Raw genomic sequence first — 23,175 nt, 5'->3', positions numbered from 1 at the left:
TTAACACATCATTCAATCTGTCTGTGGACAACAAGAAATCCAAACCAGGATGAATCTTACTGTACCACACAGTAACATAAAGCTTTGTCAGAAAATACATACCACTCTTTACGTCCTGATATTTTTACATTGGAGATGCTTCACTTTATCTAATGGTTTATAAATCAAAATGGAACAATTTATATCCTTTTGATCTTTCACTAAAATTATGTTACGAATTACATCTTTACCCACATTACAAAGTGATCCAATTGCATTCTAGAAGATAAACATACTCCCTTTCAAGCTTTGTTTTACGAAGTTAAATATGCAACATTCTTTTAATACTCTTTGCCATGGCCAGTTCTTAATTCCCCAGTCTACTGTTGTTGATAAACATAATTCTGAAGAGATTACATAAAACCCAAACAGAATTCTCATGCAAGTCCCAGAGAGATGCAATTTTTCAAAAGCAAATAGACAAAGAATATACAGAGACGATGGAAAAATGACAATTCTAAATGGAGCATTTGGAAGTCTTAAGGTACATACAAATGCCTAAGGCCCCAGTATTCTAAGACAATTAAAATACTAACAAATTTTATTTATATAATATTTAATCGCCTTTCTTTCTTATCACTATACTAATAAAAACAGAAATCTACAACTTCAGCTTTGGCCAGCCAGAATTTGAGATCAAATTTTTATATAAGATGATGAATGCTTCAACTTTCACAGAAAACATGAGCTTGCAAACCAGCAGCCAAATTCAGGATTTATTCTTTGCTTATCTAGCAAAGAACAGCTTCCAGACACAAACATGAGAGAAGAACTGAATGTCTTTCAGTACAGTGGGTGATAATGGGCTAGGTTAATCCTTTCTGACTCCTGATTTTTAAGATTTCCAAGATTCAAGTCCTGAAAGCGCTTAGGCCATGAGTACCTTCTCTTGGTAATCCTAGTTCATACATGTAAGGAAATAAACAAGTTTATACTCTAAAACTTCACAAAAATCTGCACGTTGAAAGCAGTGGCCACTGTCACAGTAGCAGTACTAACAGAGCAGTTGGCAGAGGAGCACTCTGACAGCTGCAAAGCAGCTCCAGATCAAGCATGGCAAAATCCTTAATTTTCCACCATGTAAGGACAAATCTCACTAAAAGCATGGAAAATCAATATGGAGAAATACTGTTTTCATAACTGCTATTCTAGCATGTGACAGATGCTAGTATTACATAAACTAAGTATTAATAATAGTTTGCAGTGTTTCTCCCAGGCATAAGGTTCTCACACCCGTGTGGTTTTGTAAACTTTATATTAGGAAAAGATTTGTGGCCTTGTGCCTTCAGAGATACAGAAAAAAGCTTTGAAAACTCTGTCTGAAGTGCTCATCTTAAAGACTCAAAACCACACATAAACTGAGTATGTTCTAAGGAAAACATTATTCCTGAATTTATTTTCTTTGGAGATCTGAGACTTTTGACAAAATTCTTTCTTCTAGAAGACCATACCTTGCGAATAAAATGCCATTTTGTTTAAATAAATGAATATGACCAAAATGTGTTTAAGGGTTTGGCCAAAACTGTAATAACAGTTCCAATGGAAAAATACTTCAGTGGTGCATTATATGATATAATCTAAGTGTTTGATGGGCTGATTTACCCACAGTGACTACATCTCTCATCTGTTCCTTAGCAGGCAGAAATTCCTGTATTTATCACAATAATCTCCAAGAGAGGAAACTATAGCACAGCTTGCAAGATGTAGCCTTTTCTCACAGAAGAGAATAAAGACGTCAGCTACATGAAATATAACTTTCAGAGGTATATTCCTGGTGGCAATTTCTGTTCTCTTTAATAGGCTTGCCTGAGAGCTGGCAATTCAGAGGCCCCTGCTATGCTCTGTCATCTTTTCTCGGCGGCAGCAATCTTTAAGAGAGGATGTGGTAGAGAACAACAGCTATTAAGGATTTCAGCTGTCCCTGTTTAACCTGTTGTTGTATGCAGATCAGTACCTGAAACTAAGCACATGTCCAAGAACTGTGATGAAAAAAATATTAACACAAAACTTTAGTGAATCATTTCCTGAGGAGTGGATGCAAATATTGCTATTCACTCAGCTAACAGCAAGCAAATGCTATTGTGCAGAAAATGAATTAGAACAGGATAAATGGGAGCTCTTACTATATTTGCAAAGGGATGTCTAATGTAAAAAACACTACAGAGAGCAAATGAATTGTCATGTGTAAAGATCTTGCTCTTGATGGCAGCTGAAAGAGCTAACTAGGAGTACGATGGCAGTAGTAAATCTGCTAAAATGGCATTTCTGAAAGAATTTTAAATCCAATTTGTTTACAAGTAGATGACAAAACAATACAGATTTTAATTCTTGTTATTTTTACTGTATTGTAGTTGCAATGAGACAATTTTGTTGTAAGACAGCAAAATCTACACACACCAGCATTTAGGGAACCACAGAAGAGAACAGAATTGGAAGAAAGAAAATTAATCCTCCTCCATTTGCTTGTCTCAAAGAAAAGCATATGTCACTTCATCCTATTATTCAGCTCATACTCAAAAAGCTTTTAATTTCTCTTTGTTCTCTTATCAGTAGTTTTGATTGAGTTTGGTAGTCAAGTGTACAGGTGCCTGTGATTTTAGTCTTCTCCAGGGTTACACACTGATAAGGCCAATAATTGACATTGTTATGCAGCAGTTTCTGCTGAAGAAATAAACACGGAAAGAAAACAGTTTTCTTTGTAGAGAGATATCTCCAGTGACAGCTGTGAACTACTAACTGAATGGAAGCTCTGCCAGTGCATTTAGTTTAGCAGGTGACTTAAATTACTCAGGAAGAACAAGAGTTTTTGCTTTGTTCAAGAAAATCCTTTTTATATTGAAATGGAGAAAACGCAGAGTTCCTTTTTGTGGTATTTACTGAAAACAAATACAAACCTTAGTTGATGAGAGAAAAATACCTTATAGCCATCAGAAAGTGCTTCTCTCCAAGCTTACGGGACAATAAAATCAGATTTTCATTGTTTGGAAGATTTGATTTAGAACTTGGATAGTAACAGCATCTCTGTAAAATACAAGCCATAAAGCAAGGCTTACAAGAAATCTCTCCAGATTACACACACCCTGCATCACATCCTTCCCTTTCTTTAGCAGGAGTCAGACCAAATACAACTCTTGACAAAGCATGCAGATTAGAGGGGACCCCAACTTTGCAAGGTGTTCCTCACAGCCCGCAAAATGCATTGCTGAACCTGTTATGGAGTGGTCTCAGCATCCTTAGAGCTGTAAAGCTCTGAACAGAAAACACAGATATATTTCCTGTTACTTCAGACTTTCAAGATAAGGAAGGACAGAACTTACTGGCAGAATAGAATTAATATGTTTCTAGAATTTCATTATTTTACTGGACACGGTGACAATAAACTAAAAAATAATAATGAAAAAAAGCATTGATCACTCAACAACTAATGAAGCCTTTTTAAACAAAATAGTGCTTTTTCTCCGCAACTAGGCTTTACGGAGATCCACAGTTTTAGACTTCTATTTTATATCTGCAATGTGGTTCTAACACTGTGTGCTTCTTAGTAAGTATAACTAAAAATTCTAGATATTAAAATGGTTAAGAGGTAATTGTGTGAAGGCAAAAAACATATATGCTTTAGCAATGACAACTGCCATTTCAAAACTGTACTCTCATATGTTAAGCAATCAACCTATTGGTTTTCTTTTTGACAAATTAAACATTTTGAACACTTCAGCCATCCATTCTAAGCCCTCACTATGTCTTTGACTGCAGATATCAGAACTGATTGCAGTACTACCAAAACCTCCCCCCCACCGAAAGGCAAAACTAGCTGTTATGTTCTCTGGTTTCAGGATGTAATTACTCCCAAGTGCCACAGCATCATTCTGTTAGCTCACACTGAGAGAGCTGTTAGCAATTCCCCCTAGGATCATTTCAGAAGCCATGCATCCCAGGCTACAGTCTCTCACTCCGGAGACACGACCTATTCTACTTATCCTGTATTTGCAAAAATTTTTCATTTGGCTGTATCAACACACAGCTTGCCTGAAGAGGTCAACTGAACGAGTGATTCAAGATTGGTTTATGTAACTGCTGTGCTCTCCTCACTTTGTCAGAATGGTAAATCTGTATCACCCACAGATTATTATTATCTGCTATTTTATTAGTGGAAATGCTGACTAGCGTCATGCCAATTACTGACTCTCACAGAAGTTCATTGAACAAATTGCCTCTTGAACACGATTAACTAAAAACATCCTTTTAGGATGTTATATGTGTTAGTACAATCCCTGTAATATATTCTTTGTCTATTTGCTTTTGAAAAATTGCATCTATCAACCAAATATATATCACCAAAGAATGAAATCAAGTTTCATTGTCTTGTCTGTTACCTAATGCAGGTTCACTTTTCAGGAATAAAGATAGAAATGAAGCTGTCAGGAATAACACTGGGGGAAAAAATTATTCGTATGTTCTTCTTAATTGATAGTAAGAAAATTGGATCTGTAACTAGATAAACAATAATTATAAGAAAAGTAATGACTTAGTAAAGCTGACAGAATTTAATACTTATAATTAAAATGATACCTTTATTATCTTTAACAACATAACAATATTACTTTCTTCTCACAGAGTCGTCTGAGATAGATAAACAAAAAATTGTCACAGATACAGGAGGAACTTATATGTTATAATCTTGCCATTAAAATCCATAAAGGAAAATAAAGACAAAGCCATTTCTGCATAAAATATTAATAATTCTTCTTATTATTGTTAGCTGGACACACCATGGTCACAAGAAAACTACAGTGTCTTTACAGTACTATCCTCTGATACCTTGGAGCTTCCCTATTTGCAGTCTTCCTGAAAATTAGGAAAAGCCTTTGAAGAGCACTCTCAAGGGTACAATGATGTCTACACACGAAGATAATAAACCCACCACTGAGAAGAGTTCTGATAAGCTTTAAGTGGTAGATCCATTAACAAAAAGTAACTCAGTATTCAAAATCTTCATGGAAGCAAAAATAAATACCTAAGACCATCCAAAGAGCTAAAAATATCCAAAATTATTTTAACTGGAGCAGATTCTTTTCTGAAAAGTAAAGAAAACATAAATAAATGCAATAAAATAACACATTTTTTCATTACAGTTTCACATTCATGACCTACTCTGTACCACTTATTGGTGAGTGGTCATGCTGCCACAAGGGAAACGATAGCATGTTCAGCAAGACTGAAATAGGACTGAAGGCTGAAATAGCATCCTTGCACCCCAGCAAAGCATGACGTCAGTCTACTTATGACAGCTGGAACCACTCCAACACTAATGTTACCTCATTTACTTTCTAACAATCTGTTGAAATAGCGAAGCTGCAGTACAGATTTGGAAAGCCACAATAGTCCACTGCTGATTCATGCTGTTAAATCATGCTGTTATTACATTATATTTATGCTGTTCTCACACTGCTTTATGATGGGAGACTTCATTATGGTCAGAGCCAGAGCAGGTGATGAACTACATGTCAAGAAGAAACAACACTTGTTTGCCTGCCTTAAAATTTATAAACTCTGTACATCAGGTGAAATTAACTCTAGTGATAAAGAAACATTACAAGTTTCAGATTACTTGTATAATCACTGAAACACAACTTTGTGTTTCAATGATTACACAAACACACAGGCATGTTTTGCCAGATAACAGATTTAGCTGTTAATGACATGAGGACAGCAGTTAAAGTTGTGACTGTAACAAGAGTTTTTATGTTTTTTTTTTATACAAAAAAAATCTGTATTTTGCTCTGTGTGTTCTTTCCATCTTCAGGAATTCTGTGCATTAAATTCTCCTGTGCTTATTACAGTTTTTCACCAGCAACTCTATTTATAAACTATAATCAAATTATTTGAAAAGATTCCTAAAACCTGAAGAGCAGGAAAAGAGAATTAATCATCCCCTTCTATAATTTCACCCTCTGGATTACTGACAAGATTTTATCTGAAAAGCCAAAACTTGGAAGCCTCTGGATTTTAATACCTGATCTGATGTCAAATGGGTGGATGGAAACATTTCTAAAGAAAATAGTCATAGACGAAAGACATAAATGCTACAACATATAACTTGAAAGACTAAAGAAAGGTAAAAGTAGAAACCACTTTAAAACCGGTACATCTTAGTACAGTACCCATTTTGACTTACAGCAAAACATCAAAATCCTTAACTTGGGTATGATTATGCTTTTAATTCAGAGTGAATGTGCCAAGAAATAAAATACATTAAAGCTCATGGGAGCAACAGCTGCAAACTTGTCACATCTGCGTTCAGACATGCAGCTACAGCTACTTTTAGTTACTAAGTAGCAGCTGCTCTTTCAATGATTTTGACAATCAGACTGTCCCTTCTCCCCTCCCCTCCTTGCATCTGTGGTAAAAATGCTCTTACCACACACTATGAAAAATTACTACAAAAATTAGAATAAATTCCAGCAATATTGCTGAAATAAACAAGTGAATATAGCAGTAATGTGGAATGCTTTATTATACTGCCACTGCTTTTCTTCAAAACAGACTGAAACATGCATCCTTTAGGTAGGTATCTGTGTGAAATTCATGCACGTAATGTAAATCTTATTTTTTCACTAAACTTTATCATTTTTTTTAAAGGACTGGGCAGTTATCTAGCAGGAAGTTCTCTGACATTCACAGCACGAGTGAATTTTAGTAACCAACTGTACATTAAAACATACCTAACAAAAGCAAGTCAAACCACTATGGACTGAGGGTTTAGAATTTTTCTTGCACTTTAGGTTTCACAGATAAAAGCTAGTCAAGAGATGGAAGAAACACTGTCTTCAGTGTAAGGTCCTATAGCTATCCTTGGAAACCCTTATGCTCTTCCATAGGTTTTCAGTGGAGTAAGTGATGTCAGTAACGAGAAAGCACAGAATACAACTGAGTTCTTAGATATTCTGAGTCAGAGACATCTTCTGTGAAAATAAGGATTGGCTATATCTGAATAAAAGTTGTCATGAATACATGGTCACCTTTCAAAACAGAACTGAAACTTAAGAGATTTGCCTATAAAAATACTACGAATTAAAATCGGAGATCAGATCTCACTTTTTAATTGGTCTTTACTCTGACCACTAAACAATACTGCGCATTGATCATCTGAAGATCAAAAACTTTATTTCATTTTCTAATTTTGATCAAATCTTCAAATAAATTCAGTCATTTCATTAGAAGGTATAATTTGGATACTGGATTTCTTTGCTGAATATCTGGACTTCAGTTGCTCTGAAATAAACTGGGATATTTTCCAACCTCTTCAGTTTTATGATATCCATTGAATCACTTAGCATATTTTTAATCATGTAATTATTCCTTAAGTTAAATTTACATTTATTCTATTTCTGATTCTCTCCCCGTAAGCCTGTAGAAATGGGCATTACAAGCTAAATGTTCAAGCACTTTCTCATTTCATGTTTCCATCATTAGTAATTTTCTCTTGGTCAACTTCCTCAATTCCATTGGTATTCATCACATCACTTATAGCTGAATTAGTTTCAGTATAATTTGTTGACACACTGATAGTCTGGCATTGCTTTTCTACAGCAAATGTCCTCTATTACGTAGATATTTTTATCCTAAGGCTCAAATTATTACGACAGGCAACTTTACTGAAGAGAAAATATGATAATTCTGCAATTAAGACAAAATCAATGTTTCCACTGAGAAAAAGAAATAATTATGATGAAACCATTCAAGATATAGCACAACTGTAGGAAAAATGAAATCTGGACTGATAAGAACATCCAATGGAATTTGCAAGAATCAAAAACCCCTTCCAGTACCAAGAAGTGCACTGCTCTTTTAAAACGCAATAATTCAAAGGTCATGTAAAGTTACACATTATGTGCTGTTTCAATGGACAACGTCATTGGAAGATTTATAGATTAACTTATTGAAAAGTACAGGATTTTGTGTTTTTTTTTTACCAAACAGACAGCATAGACAACCTTTTCTGCTTTGGATGATTTTAGCTGGGGTTTGTTGGTGTGGGTTTTTTTTTTTGTTTTTTTTTTTTTTAACATGAAAATTTGCCTTTTTTTAACATGGAAATTTGATACCTTTGAAGTTTTGCCAGTCCTAAAATTCCTGGTTGTAATTTCATTTTCTATTGGTAGAAAGTCTTATCTGATTTTGGTACTCACTTAAGATCATCTAAGAAAAGCATATCCAGAATGAAACAGCACTTTTTCAAAAACAAATACCAGAACACAGATGTAAAAAACTCAGCTCAGCTCTTTCATCTCATTTTCTGCCAGGATCTTATTATGCAGTATTAACAATTACGTGTTAGTCTCAATTATAAAATAGGAAGTAAAACCTTCACCTCTTGCACCCTCAGCAAGTTTGCCGATGACACCAAGCTGTGTGGTTCGGTTGATACACTGGAGGGAAGGAATGCCGTCCAGAGGGACCTTGACACCCTTGTGAGGTGGGCTGATGCCAACCTTATGAAGTTTAACCATGACAAGTGCAAGGTCCTACACCTGGGTGGGAGCAATCCCAGGCACAGCTACAGGTTGGGCAGAGAAGAGATTCAGAGCAGCCCTGGGGAGAAGAGCTTGGGGGTGCTGGTCAATGAGAAAATGAACATGAGCTGGCTTCAGTGTGCACTCGCAGCCCAGAAAGCCAACCGTATCCTGGGCTGTATCAAAAGCAGTGTGACCAGCAGGTCGAAGAAGGTGATCCTGCCCCTCTGCTCTGCTCTTATGAGACCTCACCTGGAGTATTGTGTGCAGTTCTGGTGTCCTCAACATAAAAAGGACATGGAACTGTTGGAACAAGTCCAGAGGAGGGCCACGAGGATGATCAGGGGACTGGAGCACCTCCCGTATGAAGACAGGATGAGAAAGTTGGGGCTGTTGAGCCTGGAGAAGAGAAGGATGCATGGAGACCTCATAGCAGCCTTCCAGTATCTGGAGGGGGCCTATAGGGATGATGGGGAGGGACTCTTCATTAGGGACTGTAGTGATAGGACAAGGGGTAATGGGTTAAAACTTAAAGAGGGGAAATTTAGACTGGATATAAGGAGGAAATTCTTTCCTGTTAGGGTGGTGAGGCACTGGGATGGGTTGTCCAGGGAGGCTGTGAATGCTATGTCCCTGGCAGTGTTCAAGACCAGGTTGGACGAAGCCTTGGGTGACATGGTTTAGTGTGAGGTGTCCCTGCCTATGGCAGGGGGGCTGGATCTAGATGATCTAAAGGTCCTTTCCAACCCTAACCATTCTATGATTCTATGATTCTTGGTATAATGCTCCACAAATTATACTTGAATTGCTAATCATATTTGCAAAACAGTTTTGATTTTGAAGCCTATTTACTGAACTTGTATTTTATTGATTCTTAATGTGCCCAAGTCAAAATGCTTTGAAAAGAAGTATTACTCTATTTATGTCACAACAGTGTGTCTCCAGATCCCTGAGGTCTGACCCAAAATATGAGGTTTTCTCCCCATGTACAGTTTAACCTTTCAAGAGTAGCATTTACAAATAGTGGTGAGCTGAATTTGTCAAATAACTCAACTGAAGCCGAAACTGAATTATTACTCTGGTTCACTTAAAGCCATACAAAGACCCAGAGGATTATTAAGGACTACTTTATGGGTAAGTGCACAAAATATTGTCCTTACTCTTGCATCTTAGACAAATTATATTCTTCATACCCGTTGTATTTTATGCACATTATTTTAATCTCATTCTTTTTTCTAGAATAAGTAAAATAGACTTCTATTTCAATTATGACATACAATGCGATTTTTAGCTGCAATCAGAACCACTTAACCATTCCAGCTTGTCACTTAAATGTAACCACAAAACTGTGCCAAACCCATAATTTCAAAAGTTTAGCAAAAGTTATTTAAGTAAACTTATTGACAACATGACAAAATTTGTTAGAGACTGTCAAGAGTCCTCTGTCCCCAAACAGCTTTTTTTTTCTTTGTGTATGACTATCTACCGACTTGATTCTGATTCAGCTACTGATTTATGTACTCTAGGACAACATTACATTTTCAAACCTTTCATCACGCTGCTTGCATACTAGTAGCAGTAATGATATGTGTGTTATGAACTCTACAGAGTTGTTGTAGCATTTTGCCCTGTCTGTTCTGTAGTTCAACATAACAGAAGTGTAGATCCTCTACTGTGCAAAAAACTTTATCAGCTTAAGGTTTCTTTTAAAAAACTATCACCCTGTGTTATAACCTGATATTGTGGAAAGCATAAAATTCATACGGGTGCCATCATTGTAAGAATACATTTACAGTTGTGTTTAAAAAAAAAAACAACCAACAATAAAACACATAACCCAGATTAGAAACAGCACTGTAACATTATTATCCGATCTCAAACAGTTCAATACAATAAGTCACATGCAGTATCTATTACACTGTGGTAAAATAGCTTTTATAGAATTTCATCTTACTTTTTTGCAATCACTGCTGAGTCTTTTATTGAGAAGTATAATTTAGCCTAGATTAAACTTAGATACAGTGACCAAGACAGAAACTTACAGTTTCTCACTATAAATACTGATTAAGTAACTGGAGGAATCATTTTATATGATTGCCATAGGTCCAGTGCATGACACTTGCATTACTTCTGATTTGTAGTTTACTTCAACAACAGCAGCACAATATGCTATGAAATCCAGCATCAGTTAACCACGGCAACATTTTGTCCTTCCTAGATTTTCAGAATATACAGACTTGGAAAATAAAGTAAAACAATACAAGTACTGCTCTTCACCTCAGAAAAATATTATCCATCATTAAATATCTTATGAGTGAATGCTCTAGGAACTCATCACAGTATAAGTATTCCAAACCTAGAGTTTCTATGAAACTGTTTATAAGGAAACCCCCTTTAAGACAGCAGTGATTCCACTGCATTTAGTCCAGGCCAGTCTCATGCACTCTAAAAGTCACATTTGCTACTAATTCTTGTTGCTACATCTGGGCCTATTTATTGGGCGTCAGTTCATTCTGCAAGGGCAACTTCAACAAAAACAATCAAGTAAGGGACACAAAACCATATTAAACATTTTCCTGCAACTAAAACAACAACATTAATAAAAACAATAGAGAAAAATGCTTTATCTAGTGCTAATTTCACCAAGCAATTTCCATTAAAAATGAGAATTCCTGAGGCAAATAGGAAAAGCTGACCAATGACACTGTAAGGTTAATGGGATCAATCTAATCACATTTGAAATAAACAATTTTCAAGTACAGCAAAAAGAAGATTTTGATAAACTGCAGAACTTTGCAGATATATAACAGGAGTCGGTAATCAGTTTTACCAGATTAAAGTGTTAGGATCCTACAGTTTTTACAGTAGCCAGAGTCTAAGAAAGAAATTATTACTATGCCATTGTTACTGGAATGATCTCTAAAGTTCTACATTCAGGTAACTCACCATGCCTTTGTGGTTTTTGTAATCCTTAATATTTCCTTCTTCAAGAGCCTTTGATTCTGGAGAGACTTACAGTAAATAGTCAGAGGCCAAGTGATTTCTTAGTAATATTCCTTTTTTAGGCTGCCCTCCTAATTAGTGACTATGCAAAATGGGTAGAAATGGGAAGGTTTAAAACAAACCAATAAAATATATTAAATCAATTATTGGGAAGCGTATACAGAACACATAGTATAATTTTACAGAATAACTAGAAGTAAACTAAAACTCACTCTAGTGTTCACTCAGTTACAGTAAAGAGATAAAACTGGTTACTAAAGAAGAGTTACAATTAGCATGTTCAGAAGTAGAAACTAGGCATCTTATAGTTTGCACATTTGAAAAATCATGTTCATATTACAACCACATGGATGTGTTTTCCACCAAAACCATAGTGTATTCAAAGCTATATTAATGAATTCCTTAAACTCAAATAATAATAATTTAATAGAAAATAATATTAATTATAATAATTAAAAAAAAAAGAGCTGCACACAAATGGGGATGATTTGGTACTCTCTCATAGTCAAGCGCCCAGAAGAATACAAAGAAATGTATACCTTTTCTTGCCCATGAAAGCATTCAGAATTTAAAGGTATCTTGCAAGCAACATGAATTGTATAAACGCTATGTCCCACAGTTTTTCTTCACCCAATAGCAGGTTTTACAAGTGGATTTATGTTCCACAGCTCTTTCCCTCTATTCAGCAGCTTCCACAGAATTTGCTCCCGGATGCTTAAAAGCTTCCCACCCTCTTCCTACTGAACGACATCTCTGGTGACAGTCAGTACAGGAAATGATATTTGGGTTTGCAAAGGGACATTCAAACCTTCAAGGACTTCTTCAAAGCATATTCAATATCCAGACCACTAAATGTAGGCATTTAACAGATTAATTCTAATTTCTGCTGATGCCATAATCCTTTGTAATTAATAGAGTGAAATAAATATTTGCAGAGGATAGGCTGAGATCAGAACTGACTGATTCACACTTACATCTTTCCACTGACTACAAATGTAATTTAAAGTTACTTTATTTCTAATTTAGACATGGCTTACAGGATTGGTTTTATTAAAGCTTAAGCCTAACTAAATAATGTAACCCATTTTCAATCTAACTGGTCTCTGTAACATGAATCATATCTACAAACAATATTTGTACTGAACTATTGCACCTGGTTAACATACTTTTGTTACTTAAAATATTAATATTTGAAAAATAAGGGAGAGAAATATTAGCTAATATCACATATAATTGATTTAGCAAATACAAATTACTGCTCATTTTGTCATATAGTTGCTTTGGTCTTTTTGAAGAACACAGAAAAACATCAGAATTACAACGCAGTTCTACTAATATATGGTACTCTGACCTCAGCTGTCAAGTACACTAACTGATGTCAAAAATTTTGTTCTGCATGAAACAATGGGTAGAAGTTAATGAACTGCTGTATATTGCACATGAAATCCAAGCACAGAACTGCACTTTGAGTGTTCACATTTGAACTTTTTAATTTGATGCATCATCTAAAACTGCAACATATTCCCTATCAGAAAAGCAAACCATTCAAATTAGTAACTTAAATTGGCACTAACTGAAGAAAAACACTGTTTAAATGGATTTTTTTTCAAATGGCGTGAACATTTACACAGAGTTAAAAACAGTGTTCAGAATTATAACTTACCATATACCTTCTTGGAAACATATTTTAAATAGTAAACATGCAAAAATAATGCTAGTGATTTTAGTAATGTAAGTTAGTTAGCTCTTCTGGAACAGGTTGCCCAAAGAATTGGTAAATAGTCCACACCTGGCAGTGTTCAAGGCTAGTCTGGACAGAGCCTTGGGCGACATGGTCTAGTGTGTGGTGTCCCTGCACATGGCAGGGGGGTTTGTCCTTTCCGACCCTAACTCTTCTGTGATTCCATGATTCAAGAATGCTAACTCCCAGTTGCCTACTGCTTGTACTCTGAGATTAAGGAGCAACTTCTTTAGATTGCTAGCTATGATGTTCAAAGTCTAAAACAGCAGAGCTTCCAATTTCTGGCAACACATGACAATATATTAATATCTTCCAAAAGCGTTCACCGCAGGAAGTAAAATCACAGCAATGTTAGTAGCCAGGCTCTTTAAGTCAGAAAGATTTCCACGTTCCCTGTCCTTAACTCTTTATAGGGTTTAGTACATTCTCAGAAAAGACCCTTTTAGCTTCCACATACTGAAGAGCGAGAGCGCAGGATCAGAACCACAATACCTCTAATCACAGAGCTTACATAGAAGAGGGGTGAACACTCCTCTGATCAGAAAGCTAAACTGTTCAGAAACATCACTTTTTTTTTAAATTAAGAAACATTTATTTTACTGCAGTAGTAATGAGAACTAAATTTCCAGCACAGTACACACCAAGAAGCTAAATTAAAAATATATTTATTAGTTACGCCTCATAACATCTGAAGTGAGAACTGCTGCACTTTAATGAAGAAAAGTAACTCTTTAAAAACTCACATCATAAGCTAGGAACAAGATAACAAAAGATTAAGGAAAACTGTTACTGTAGTTGAGCATAAACAGATGGTATAAAGGCATGTTTCTGATATATGATGTTTCTATAATAGATAATTACTAGGAAGGATATTAATATTAAACTTTCTAAACTAAAGTCTGTTACCTATGCAGTCAGCAGTGTGAATTGAATTTGTCTTCCAAGCACCTTCCTATTCAATCACTTCTGTAACTATCTACCAATCCCATTTTTAGGGTGCAAACTTGTACTTTTTAACTTGTGTAGCTGTAGTAAATACACATTCTGGCAGGTGTACAGAATCAGATTTGTCTGTCTTTAAAACCTTCTCTTTCAAGTGATTTTAGCTCACAAGCAAGAATCCACTTTAAAAGAAATGCTAGTTCATGTGAGAAGTGAAATAAAGATATACCTGTAATAAATGTAACAGTCTGAACAGCGATAAATGCAAGCTACAGACTTGGTCTTTGATTGCACATAAAGTCTGTTATATTTCAATGAAGATAACTGGCAGACAAGTTCAAGAATGAAATAAGGAGACAATATGCTCATCATCTATATATTCTAGAAAATAGGGATCAAACTCAAGCATTTTCAATAGCTCTGATTTTAGATTTTTCCGATTAATTCAGACGTTCCTGTTGAATATTGATATCATTTAATATAGGTGTGAAATCCTCTGCAAGAAATACACCTTTTTTCTCTTTTTTTTTTTAAATTTGAGATTATGCCTGAAGCAACATAAGCCATTAACCTTCAGACGCCAAGGGTTCACTCATAAAAAGAGAGCACTATTCCTCTATTTCATGGAGTAACATAATGCTTTAGGAACTTTGAAATCTAATAAATCTAATGGGCAGAAAACAGACCACCCATTTTTTGGGTGTCTTTGCACCCAAAAAATGCTGACAAACATAAGGAAAAAGACTAAAAGGGCAAGCTCAAGTGCTAAATGAGGGTTGAAAAACCGGTAGTGTATTCTTACCGATATCAGAAGACACTAACCTGGACCATCTCTAATTTTATTTCAAAGAAGGGGCAAAGTATTTAAGTGAGCTGGGACTTAAATCTCAGGAATTAGGAAGAGTGGTAGGTAGCACTGAGTCTTTGAACCTTGTGCGGATTCTAATTAAGTGGTTATTAAAGACGGAAGGAAAGGCAAAACAAACCAAAGGTACTGACAATGCTCACTCCATCACTGAGCTGAAGATGCACTTCAAAGTCAACCTGTAGCTGACTTTCAGACGTTTCCACTGTGAAACATGTCACTATCCCATGAAACAGGCATCCCTCTTGAAACTACCACATGCAAAACCTAAGATTAAATCTAAGAATAAAGCTGACAACAACTTCACAAGGCATAAACATTCACATAAGTAATAACAACCCTCATTTCCTTTAAATTTTATTGGTCATATGATGTAGAAAGATGATGGTTCACATTATTATTTCAACTAACATTAGCTTGTAATACTTCACCATAGTTAAACGTTTGGCAAAAATCAAGAGCACTTATCTAAATTTTAATAAGACAAGCAATTGGGCACACATTCCTTTTAGTCATGAGGGCATTATGGCTTACTCCTTAGTATTTCTATAAAATAGAATTACAAAATCATTATTTTAAAGAATGTATAAATCAGAATAAAGGACAGTCACTACCCTGAAGATTTTATGGCTCAAGTATAAACCAAGAGACAATAAATTCACAGAAAAGTAAAAAGAAGCAACCCCAAACTAGTCAATGTGCTTCCAAGTGCTATTAACAGGCTGAAGCCTACCTGTCAGGTCTATTCTAGGTATTGCAGAAAAACAGAACTTACATAAGATTTAGAAGAAAGTAACAGAGTATCTGCATTAGGTGCTCCATTTAAATGAGACAGTCTATCTGGGAGATAGCACAGATACTTTCTTGCAAGCTTAAGCGCGTGATGAGGCTGTCATCACCAGCTGATATACTGGCAGTCAGCATCTCAACACTGAATATGAGATGACATGTAAGGTGTCAGTATTAGTCCATTAAAGGCCTTGGGAGAGAAAATGTCTAAGTTTTCCTTGGTGCTATAAAGGAAAGGGAGCTAAAGGAAATGCAAAGCAAGAAAAAATGATGGACTGAAAAGTGATCTTTATAGCTTCTTTGCAGTCCGTGTGAATTTAAATGAAGCAAAAATGCATTTGTCAAAGCCAAAGAAAAGGACATTGCAGTAATAAAGATGTGAGCTGATGACAGCATGGGTGAAAATGTCTGTTAAACAGAGAGAAAAGCTTGTATCTTCAAATCACGAAGTAAAAATCTGCAAGACAGATTCCTTACTACAACATATTGAATATATCTTTATAGCTCAGTTATGTCAATAAAATGATGACTTACTTAAACTGAAAATTTGGACTATATCTTTAGTATCTAACAGATAAACCAGTATCAGTCCAACATTACTATTAGCTTACATTCAGTTTGACAGCTGATCTAGTTCCCGAAGTCTTGTTTCCTTACAAAACTTTCAGATATCTGGTAACATTAAACTCAATAGTCATGTTTTCTATTAATATTTTAATTCTAAATGTGCTTAAAACCATGCTTGAATATTTTAGCATTAACCATTCACAACACAAGATTTCAGAAAAAATTTAGAATTACGGCTGTTTTTAGGAAAATGAATGACAATAAGTCAAAGTCTAAAACATGCTGATGAATAGAAAGGTCTTCATTACTTGTATCTTTAATTACTTAAGCTTAGATAGTAAAAACTGAATTAATTTCATATGCTTCATTCACACAGCAAGACATGTTTTATCACATTAAAAAATATTGTATTTGTATCCATATTAAACTTAGTGCTTCTCTTTTTTATAATCTGACACTAGTATGAAATCAGTGAATTAACACAGAATATTTATACCATCAACAGAAGTGTCATAAGGCAAGAATGACCCATTTGATCATATCAAACATCACATGGGTTACAAAGGAACATGTAATCCAGCGTTAAAAGGTCTTCCATTTACTGTCTGCCCATTCTGTTCTCTGTTTCCCCACATATCAAGTAAAAACTGTTAAGCTGAAGTATGATTAGAGCTACATCGCTACACAAATGAGCTTCCTGCACCTGGGTTTGTGAGGCATCCTATGTAGGTAAAGCAGACTGTCTCTCTCAAGAAGTGATAACTATGGGAGATTAACAAGCTCTAATTAGAACTAAACCACTATCATTCTTTTCTATAGAATTAATCTTTATATTGTACGTGGGCATGAAATATTTAAAATGTCTACCTGGAAGCATATCAGCATAGTTTCACTGCTATCAAAAAGTGACCCTGTAAAACCTGAAAATAGCATGTAATAATTTTTGCCCTTGTTACATAGCATTGCATCACATACCTGATGGCATCAAATAGCAAAGTTCAAAACAGGATCAAAGTTTACTAAAGAGGTTACCAATACCTATATTAAGCAGGACAAAATACAAGCAACTATAAACTCACAGCAAAACAAAAGCATTTGTCATTTCTCCTCTGCTCAGCTTCCTAAAATCAAATATTTTCTCTTGGGACACTGCAGTTTGAAATAGTTATCCTCATTCTCCAGTGTACTCTATTTTACAGTAGTCAGGCAGGACCAATTTATAAAGACATGGCATAGAGAACTGGCTTAACCTGTGGGAAGTCAAAAGACTTACCTCTATCATATGCATAAGCAGAGAAATGATGATGCATGTTTCCATGATTCTTGATACAGCTTACAGAACAAAAAATGCAGCAGAAAATGTACTATAGCTATGACTTCTTAATAATGTGAATTCAATGCAATTAGAGTACCCCAACAACACAAACTGAACTTCCCAATTTTCCAGTGTAAATACCTATTGCTTGTGCTACCACTTTGAAGCCAAGGCAACAGTCTACAGCTACTGTTAACAAACCAGAAGAATAATGAATTTTATTCTTGCCTGTGGGAGAGAAGCATCATTTGGAGAACTAATAACACTTTAGTGTAGTAATTTTAAAAGGTCATGTTACACAATAAAGAAGGGCAAGTCTTCTAGTGATAACATCCGATTGTGATAAAACTAGTGCTACGGATCCTCAAAATTACTAATTATGTTTCTAAGTTGTAAGCAAGCTAAAGCAGTCTGATAAATGTGTTCCAGATTTATGTACTTCATAGTCTAGTTTCCATAGCCTATAAAGAAATTAAACCACAAATAAATACCTTAATTATTAAATAAGTAAAAAAAATAAATCTCAAAATATGTAAGGAGAACAAAACAAATCTTCATAGTATTACACCCCAGATTATTATTTATTTTAAACATACTTGCAATAGACTTTGAAAAAGTGGAGAATTATTAAATTGGTTCAGGAAATCAACAAGAAAAATTTAATAGGAAGGATTAACATTGTGAACATTGGTAGTTGAGAGGCATGGCTGCCAACATTAAAGTTGTTTTTGACAAAATACTATAAATTGAGAAAATCTGACAGTGTTAACAAGTAGGATAAATTATAGTTAGTTGTGCCCTTAGGCACTTCTTTATTGCAAAGATAGGCAACTGCAGTTAAAGTGCTCTGAATAAATCATTTTATGATGAAAGATAAAATAGATTGAAGTGATACACAAATTTATACAATGGTTCATTTGTACAGGGCAACAGAGTTCAGTCAGATGGAGAGAAAACAAGCTGGTAACAGACAATTTCCCAGAGGCAGGCAATGGTGGTGGCTGTGCAGCATGGTTTGCTTACAGTCAGCCTGTAAGCAGGACGTAAATGCCTTTCAGGCATTGCATGCGTATCATAGGGTAAAATGCAATATATGGTGTTTCTATGAAAGTGAACTGTCACCACTTCACAATCACAATTGAACTTCTACAGGCATATGCAAATTATTTGCCCATTTATCATATTCAAATTCCATTCCAAACAATTCCCTGATATGCTCTTTGCTGAAAAAATGTAAGGTTTTGAAATGCAGGGACCTGAAGTGAATAGTCTTACAATCCTTTTATTTCCTACTGAAAAACAGGCTCCTAATTTTAAAAGACCGCTTGCCTAGGTTTTTTTGAAAGAATGAAAATCACGTTGTTAGAGTGTGCTGTTATTTATACAAATGAAAAACTATAAATACATTTAAAAATATCCAATTACCTTATCAGAAAATCTCTTTGTGAAATACCAAGGCTCTGCTTGCAACAGCATCTTCAGAAATCATTTTCTCAAAGCTTCTCTCAGTTAAAACAGCATTTTTTTTTTTCCAGAGCAGACAAAGAAAATGCATCTCCTATTCCTTATAGTCCATCACTTCAGGTCTAACAGTTCTGGAGCAACTCTAACACATATCGTCAGTCTTGCTGCAACTGCTGGTATTTTGTCATAAATCCATCTCCAAGTAACACTAGGAAGCTAAATTTAATAAATACCACCATGTCCTTGAAAAATATCCCCTTTCACTTACTTGAAAATCTTTCTCTTCCAGGATCTCTTTCCTCCACCTGACAAGGAAGGCAGCACAGACGTACAAGTGGAAGTGAGAAAAACCCTCTGGTTCAGACTGGAAAAGATAAAAACATATCATTCTTTCAATACACAAAACTTACTTTTGATCACCATATACCCCAAGTGTATTTTTATGGCATTCACTTCTAACTACAAATGTCAAATCTCTCTCTGTATTATAAACACGTTTGCATTTCACCTATGCCAAACCTATTCATAGCTATTGTCCACCAAAAAAATCAAGGTGAAGTGTACATCCATTTCTTATATTTAAATTAATTCTTTCCAGATGTGTTTCCCATTTCTGATGTTATCCATTAACTTACATCTGGCATGAAATACAGTACTGTCCAGTTTAACAATGCGGCGTGAGCATATGCTTTATCTCCATTATTAAGAGCAAACTCTTACTACTACTAGCTTTTCCATTATAAATTTTGCTATCGGACCTTATTAAGTATTTCAAAAATACATAACTGACTGAACCAAAGGGTTTTAGTAAAGGAAAAAAATCTATTAATTCTAACATAAAATATTTACAACTCAGATTTGTATTCAGATCTGCAAGTTTCTGTTCTAGTTCAAGTGAGCAGATTCTGTCACTTTGTAAAACTCCCCCCCGAAATTAAGATTTTATAAGTATACCTAAGAGTTTAGGAGAATCTGCGATCCTATTTTTAAGTTTTCCAGTGTTACCAAATTAATCTTAGATTTTATTTTCTACACCACTGAGAACTGAAAAAATAATTATGATATTTAATTATCAATGTGATGACTGTGAATGAAAGCTATGTAAAATCTAATTAAAATAACATTTAAAAATAACAATTACAAAATTAAGCTACATAATCTGACAAATGTAGGGATACCTAAATGCTGATATCTAAATAATTTTTAATATCAAATTGCAGTGCTTTGAAAGTAGAGCAAATTTGTTTTCCTATTTCTCTACTGGTAATTTCAAAACTGCAGTTTACTTCTTAGAAAAACAATGTGTTCTGCTAAGTAAAATGAACTGAAACAACTTCTTATTAAAACATAACATGAGAAAATATGTATTTTAGTGCTGTTCACGCAGAAGAGCATGGGATTTAAAATAACCACATAAGACAGTGCAATAGAGTAACCTTGCCATTATCACAAGTGGAGAAGGAAAAATATTCTCCTACTACTACTTTTCCTTCTCCCATACCCTTGACTGATGGAAGTACACAGTATATTACAAGGGGTTGATACAAACACCATGGTAGCAGCAACAGAAACAAAAGATCATCTTGTCCACCAAACTGGTAAGAACCAAGAAAACAGATAAGCCAATTATTTGCAGAGGAGTTTTAATTTTAAAAGTGTTGGAACCGAAAATAGAAATTAGTTAATTCTGGAAGTAGAAAAGGAAGACTGATTATAGAATTGTCCTGGGTTCAGCTGCAGCAGTTATTTTTCTCCTTCTTAGTAGTTGGTGCAGTGCTGTGTTTTCGACTTTAGTCTGAGAACAATGCTGATAACACACTGATGCTTTCAGTTGTTGCTAAGTAATGTTTAACCTGATCAAGGACTTCTCAAGTCTCATGCTCCGCCAATGAGGAGAGAGGGCACAAGAAGGCAGGAGGACGCAGAGACAGGATACATGAACCAAACTATCTAAAGTGTTATTCCATATCACAGCACGTCATGCTCAGTATATAAACTGGGGGAAGTTACCTGGAAGGGGCAAATTGCTGCTCAGGTCAGGCTGGGTATTGGTTGGCAGGTGGTGAGCAATTGTATTGTGCATCACTTGTGTTTGTTGGGGTTTTTTGCCTTTCCATTTTTAGTTTTATATTCTCTTCCCTTGTTATTTCCCTTAACATTATTATTATTATTGGTGGTAGTTGTAGTGGTTTTGTATAATACTTTATTTATTGGACTGTTCTTATGTCCACCTGTGAGGTTTGCATTTTTTTTGATTCTCCTCCCCATCCCACCCAGAGGGCAGGTGGAAAGGGGAGAGTGAGCGCATGGCTGTGTGGTTCTAAGCTACAGGCTGGGCTTATCTAGAAAAATGCTGGACTTGAATAACATGACTTGAATAACATTGTAAAATCCAAGGACAGACAAAGCATATGGTAATTTTAACTAGACTTCTCTCTAGAGGTTGTCTTAATCAGAAAACAGACCGAAGTCCAACTTACAATATTAGAGTTTTACAGAATCATGTACTCACTACAGTCCTCCTGAAAAATCCACGTCTTTCACTTTAGTGTTGGCATTTCTCTTGGGTGGGAAGCTAACATATATAAAAGCATGAAATGGTATCTCAAGAGGACACACTTGTAAGCAAAGTGCTGTTACCATTTAACATATCAGATACTATCGTGGAACATTTAAATAATCAAACACAACTCTAAAAAATACAGAAAGCCAATTCTAAGAAAACAACCCTCTTCCTACTTTATTGTATAAGTAAATGTACAGAACATGCGATATTTTAAAAAGTCAGCCTTTGATAATACTTTACTTTGATAGAACATTCATCTCTAAAATGAGAAAAAATATTTAATTTTTTTTTAAATTAAGTATAGAAAGAGTACTTGTGGTCTACTTTTTCTCAGCACTGAACTGCAACCAATTTCTCACTTTTAACCTGTCAACAGTCTGTACAAGAAAACATCAACACATTTTCCAGAAGCCAACATTGAAGGATGCACTGTCACGGTGAAGACTTTCTGGCATAGTGAGAACTGGCTCAGTTCACTGTTACCTGGTGAATTTTGAACTGTGTTTAGCGCCACTTCAAAGAATGGGGAGCTGAAGAGCGTGGCAGCTGCCTGAGCATTAGAAATCAAACAGGAAAACAGGGAAGAAAAAAAAATGACAGCTACAAGATGGAGGAAAAGTATAGAAATACTGCTGACAGTAGCTTAAGAAAGAGTAAGATTATTTTTGCAGCTGAAGAAGTAGAAAGACTGAATAGTCTTTAAGGACTAAAATTTCATTAAAAATATTAATTATTGGTCAGGATATTTTATGTATTGGATTATTACATTTCTTTAACTACATTACATAAGAAAGAGGGTAGATTTAGGTTAGATATAAGGAAGAAACTCTTCATGGTGAGGGTGGTGAGACACTAGAACAGATTTCCCAAAGAAGCTGTGGCTGCCCCATCCCTGGCAGTGTTCAAGGCTACGTTGGCTTGGCTTGGAGCAACCTGGTGTGGTGGAAGGTGTCCTTGCCATGGCAGTGGGGTTGGAACTGGATGAGTTTTAAGGTTCCTTCCAACCCAAACCATTCTATGATATGATGAACTGAAAGGAACTTGGTTTGATATTAATACCTACTGATCTTCCTTTCTTCTCCTCACTCCTCCAACATTATACAAATCCTTTACAAGCATGGGAGAGAAGGAAGCAGGATTAAAGAAATCTGCCTCAAAGCAGCATTTTCACTTTAAAAGTCAATTTGCAGAACTGTTGGCAAAATTGTTTATTTTGATCTCAACAATGTTACATAGGCAGTCAAATTAGATCATCAGAGTGTTCATTCTTCTGATATTAACCTAAGATCCTGATTTTACACCCAAGAATTTATTCTATTATCACATAATCAAGAAAATTCATAGCCAGAAAGTCAAGATAACCAGCTTAAA

At 35.3% G+C, this 23,175-nt stretch overlaps 1 protein-coding gene across 3 annotated transcripts in view; it reads right to left on the bottom strand.

Moving 5' to 3' along the window:
* The window catches only part of TBC1D22A (TBC1 domain family member 22A), a 169,509-nt gene that overhangs the window by 12,977 nt on the left and 133,357 nt on the right, over positions 1 to 23,175 (bottom strand). For 2 of the 3 annotated variants that reach the window (XM_062638355.1, XM_062638357.1), the window contains exon 12: positions 19,507 to 19,602. In XM_062638355.1, coding sequence (XP_062494339.1) covers positions 19,507 to 19,602 — 96 coding nt within the window. Of the gene's footprint in view, positions 1 to 18,415; positions 18,805 to 19,506; positions 19,603 to 23,175 lie in introns of those variants that run through there. The other variant, XM_062638358.1, reaches the window with a different exon arrangement.

The sequence above is a fragment of the Pezoporus occidentalis genome, unplaced genomic scaffold (genome assembly GCF_034315485.1).
Source record: "Pezoporus occidentalis ecotype Australia unplaced genomic scaffold, CSIRO_AGI_Poc_V1 ctg56, whole genome shotgun sequence".
NCBI classification, from domain to species: domain Eukaryota; kingdom Metazoa; phylum Chordata; class Aves; order Psittaciformes; family Psittacidae; genus Pezoporus; species Pezoporus occidentalis.
This window is presented reverse-complemented; position numbering and strand designations above follow the sequence as displayed.